Below are 5055 nucleotides of genomic sequence, written 5' to 3'. Positions count from 1 at the left end.
ACACACACACAGAGGTCGTTATTCAGACGTCGGGATTTTCGAGTGTCGAGTGCCCATTTTTAAATCATGCAAGTGTTTGTGCCCACGAGCTGGAGTGGGCGTCAGACCTGCGACCTCTCAGTTGCTCTCAGCAACCAGGAGCCCGCCTGCCACCTGATCCAACCGGCAGGTGAGAGCGGTGCTTCATCACAGCGAGCCGAGAGGCTGCGTCTAATCACACAGTGTTAGGCCTAAAAGGTTTCCCAGGCAACCTGCCAGCCCATAATAGATGCAGCTGGATGCGTCTTCAGGGAAAGCGTGTGTGTGTGTGTGTGTGTGTGTGTGCACTGTTTTACGTCCACACTGAGGACATTTCAGGGGCAGAGGTGACGCTCAGAAACAACAGATTTTGGAGCGAGAGGAAGTTTTTTCTGTTACAGAATTCTTGGAAAGTGTTCACAGAGAACTTTTTGGAAAGTCATGACATTTAAAACACTGAGGACAAAGTCACAGTCAAGCATGATGACTGCTCAAATTCCTGAAAGAGGCTTTTTATGGAAAATTGGAACACGGGAACGCCTGCCTGCTCCGAATCGTCCCTAACAGCGTTCCTCTCGATGTCACCTTTCGCTCACCTTGCTGCACGAACGCTCCGTAAACGATCCAGATGGCGCTGTGCAGGGTGCCCGACCCCGCTCCGTTAGCCGGCTGACCGGGAGGTGCATTCTGGGACGAGGAGCGCAGCGCCTGCAGTCTGTTGAGGAGGAATATGAGCACTCCCACCACGGGGATTGCGGCGGCGATGCAGGCCCAGACGGCGAGGTCGAAGGGCGCGAACAGAGAGAAGATGTTGATCTTCTCTTCGGGCTTTCGGAGTAGGATGCCGACGCTGTAGTCGAGGTAGCGCTTGCTGAAATCGACCACGTTCTCCCGTTCTGGCGTGATGGTGATGGCGGACACCGCCAGGTCCGCTCTCTGCAGGGCGAGGGAGAGGAAGGGTTTTCGTTCACGCTCCAAAGTGACCGAGTGTAAGAGAACAGAAAGCTGGTGCAGGCCCTACCTTGTTGATTAGATCGCCAATCATGCCGTTCCACGAGCCGTTGGGAAGCCGACTTCCATATTTACTGTCCGCTACCTGAGAGGAAGGAGAAGAAGAAAATCAGCAAGTTTATTCCAACGTCTCAGAAGCTCGTTTATATCAGCCCGAAAACAAAAGCCTCTCCTCTGCAGATGATCTGCCAGCTGTTTGACAGCTGCTCTGTCAAGAATCTTTGAGATAACAGGAAAGTTTGAGATTATAATCAATGAAGCTCCTTGAGGCGACTGTTGTTGTGATTTGGTGCTGAATAAATGAAATTAAACGGTATTTTAAATGGTGAGATTGGAGCTGAGGTGAAGCTGAGTTAGTGCTCAAACCAAATGACAGACCGCTGGTCAGCCCCACCTGGTAGATCTCGTATTTGAAGCCCAGGATCTTGGCGAGGGCGTCCAGGACGTCGATGGAGAAGCCTTTATATCTCTTCGGCTGCCCGAGGATGTTCTCCGCCACCATGACAAAAGGATCCTCCTGCAGTGAGAAAGAGCAGTGAAGAAAAGGGCCGAGCGATGCTGCGCGTTCAACAAACTGCAGCTCCGAGCAAAAACACCGAGAAACAAAGAGCGAGATCAACTTTTGTCAGCCTTTAGGAGGAGAGCGCACAAACGGTGAAAACTCTCCAGCTGAGTTTGACTAGCTGAAAGTTTCATTTCATCATTGCATCTTAGAAATGGACCTAAAAAATGCAAAAATACCCCAAAGCTGAAGTTTACTCGGCTCCAGCTGCACTAAAGAGAAAATCTGCCCAGACTGAATATCCACAACAGGGCGATGTGACGCTGCCTTTAATGTGCTGCAACAAGACAACGTTTCTTTCTGTTCAAAGCTTTTCAGCCGTTCGATCTCAGATATTAAACAGAATCATCTGGATTCACTTGGTTGTTTTTTAGGCGGCACCAGGTGTCTGCAGGAGAGGACGTGTTCACAGGTAGTATAACTGCACGTTTAGCTATGATGCTAATACAGGGCAGGTCACAATCTGCAGTTATTCCCAGAAAGGCGTCGTCTCCTCATCTTCTGAATGACACGAACCTCCATGTTTAATAATCAGGGACTGCGGGGGCTGTTCCCACAGGCCACGCTGAGAGGCTCGCTTTGACTCTGAGCAGAGCCTAAAACAACAGCGTGCTCGGGATAAAGAAGGTTCACAGAGGCACATGCTGTGTTTCTCCGTAGAGAAGCACGGGTGCCGAGTTTGGTGGTTAAAGTGTTGAGGGCAGGTTTCTGGCAGCGTGAGACCTGAAGTGTTGCAGCTGCAGTGGATGAATGGCAGGGTAAAGGTATTAGTCTCGCTCGGTTACACCTGCGTCTCCACGCCGCTGTGCCGGCACGAGAGGAAGTGCTGGAGGAAGCTGCTGCTGGTGTTTCTAATCACAGCGACCGGAGGAGCTGCTTAGACCGAGAAACACGAGCGAGCGCGGAGACTCGAAGCTAATCAAACACCAAACCTAAAAACGTACAAAGCAGTTCTTCTATTGGCTGAGAGCTTTCTGTGGATTCTCTGGGGTTTATTTTGTGCTGATATTTTTGAGACGCAGTTGAACCGACGCTTAAAGGACTGAACTGAAAATGCTGTAATAATAACAACAAGTACAACAACCCTGGAGTGGATCTATCCATCGTAACGCAAGCAGCACGGATGTAAACACGGCGCTGCGATGCTTCACTGTTTATGCTGTTGATTTACTCGCCATGCAGCGCCCGCCCTCCTCTGGATCGCACGCTCTTGGAGCTGCAGGGAGCATCAGTGAATGCTAACAAGAGATATTCAGCTACTGCAGATCTTTATCATGCACAAAGCATCCGAGCACCAAACCTCGGATTCCAACAAATCTCATCTGACCGAGGACACCGAACACTGCTGAAGGAAGGGACGTCTGAAATACCCGATTACTCTGATTACCCTGATTACCCCGATTACGCCGATTACCCTGATTACCCCGATTACTCTGATTACCCCGATTACTCCGATTACCCTGATTACCCCGATTACCCTGATTACCCCGATTACTCTGATTACCCCGATTACTCTGCTGTCACCGGGACCCTTAAACCTGCTTCTTTCTAATGATCACAAAGGACCACCCCTTTGCTTACAATAAGAAGACTATGAGGAAATGAAAAGTCTTGACCTTTGACCTCGTGTTTTCTGGTCAGCTTGTGCTCTCCTTTCTTACAGGAAGATGGATCGACTGATTGTGTCCACGATAGCGTCCACTTACCAGTAACGTGACCACTTTGACCGTGACTCCCTGCATGCCGTTCTCTATCCGGCTCTCCTTCAGGCTGCCGTTCAGGCCGTGAACCGAGTCCCACGTGGCGAGCTGCGGGGCAACAGGAGACAGACTGTAAACAAACAATGTACAGTGGAGACATCAGCCGCAGCACACTGAGATGCGATCGGTTCGTGTGTCCGCGTGCGAGCAGCCCTCCCGGGGAACAAAGCGCGGTGGAATCATGCCGAGCCCCCACGCTGCCCGGCTCACAGGCTGCAATTTTACCATTTACTCCTCGGCCTCATCAGGTTTCAGAGCGCGCCGCTGCGAATCAGACGGAGACAATGAGGCCAAAAAATGTATTAAATGAATCAAAATAAGAGCCTGCCAGAAAACCACTCCGGTGTGGCTTCATTGTGCACATTTCCAGCCACACACAAAACCAACCTGACCTAATTAGGTCCACAGCCCCCTTAAAAACCTCCCGCCAGCTCCAGCAGAGCTCTCAGAGGCCCAAACAGCCTCTCAGAGAGCATCACGAGTTCATCGAGCACACTCACACATCACGGCTCACTTAAATGAAGTCCTCTTACAGATTCTCCCCTTTGAAGCTTAACAATGAAAATGAAGTGCGTTAATACGAGCATCCCATAATAGCTTCAATGTAATTCTCTATGCCTGCATAAAGTAATCTAATTACAGCAACCCCTTCTTTTGAGTACATTTAAAAAATATAAAAACTGACAGATTCACTGACGGGTCACAAGAAGGCGACAAAGTCAAGATTCAGATTTTATTATTTCATGATTTCATGAAAAATCAGCCGATAAAGACACTCCTCACTCACAGGTGCAAACTCACCTGTCCATGCAGGAAGCAGCTGAACACAACTCAGAGCCACAGCAGAGAGAGAGAGGTTCACATTATTGATCACTGAGTACAGTCTGAGGAGGCGGCTCCATCCTTTTAAAAACTTAAAAACCAAACAGGTCAGACAGTTACTGATCTTTCTTTTGGTCAAATCAAAATAAATACATGAATTCATTAATAAGACAAGAGTCTATGTTGTATTTTATTGGCATAGTTACCAATCAGTTAGTCAGTGAGAGACGAGCCGGGCACAAAGTATTCATATCTGTACAAATACTGCACTTCCTTACTTATCCAACAGAAGTTTGAAATGAAGTCTTTCATAAGAGCTTTGGATTAAGGTCTGCTCACAGCCCCGAGGAAACCTCCAGAGCTGACCGTCCTCGATGTTTGCACACGTACGACTGTAATGTCACAGGTTTCACTGTCAGGATGTGGAGACTCGCAGAAAGTGAGATTACCATCTCTCACTCATGTACTGTGAGCACTTTCTGCTTTCTAAAACAGATGCATCCTGACATTTTCTGCCTTAAAATTTGCAAAACTAAAATTACACTTTTTAAGTTCATCTCATTCTCCTTTAAGCTTCACGTTTGAAGTAAAGACTCAGGCAGCTTCAAGCTGAGTGCCCACCTTCATCTCTGAGGTTCAGACCAGACTGTACGTCGTTACTGTCAGCAGAAGATATCTGACTTTATCACAGTTCATCTGTGACTATCACAAACAGCTTATTACAGAAGCACGTATGTTAAACGCGTTGAGATGAGGTCACTGAAGCTGTATTTCCTCCCGTTAGGTGTGACTGCAGTATTATGTGCGTCTCTAGTAGAGCAGGGCGATATGACCAAAAATATTTATCACGATATACATTTGAAAATTTGTGATAACGATATA

The 5055-nt window shown here is 48.2% G+C and overlaps 1 protein-coding gene across 2 annotated transcripts in view; it reads right to left on the bottom strand.

Annotated features, from left to right (window-relative positions):
- Positions 1-5055, bottom strand: part of grid1b (glutamate receptor, ionotropic, delta 1b) — a 575964-nt gene that overhangs the window by 39629 nt on the left and 531280 nt on the right. For both annotated transcript variants that reach the window (XM_005743394.1, XM_005743393.1), the window contains exons 9-12: positions 3298-3399; positions 1424-1546; positions 1040-1114; positions 615-954 (exon numbers count right to left, since the gene is read on the bottom strand). In XM_005743394.1, coding sequence (XP_005743451.1) covers positions 615-954; positions 1040-1114; positions 1424-1546; positions 3298-3399 — 640 coding nt within the window. The remainder of the gene's footprint in view (positions 1-614; positions 955-1039; positions 1115-1423; positions 1547-3297; positions 3400-5055) is intronic.

This window comes from Pundamilia nyererei, unplaced genomic scaffold (genome assembly GCF_000239375.1).
Source record: "Pundamilia nyererei isolate P.nyererei 1_Seehausen unplaced genomic scaffold, PunNye1.0 scaffold00131, whole genome shotgun sequence".
NCBI classification, from domain to species: domain Eukaryota; kingdom Metazoa; phylum Chordata; class Actinopteri; order Cichliformes; family Cichlidae; genus Pundamilia; species Pundamilia nyererei.
The sequence above is the reverse complement of the archived record's forward strand: the minus strand, read 5'-3'. Positions and strand labels throughout refer to the sequence as shown.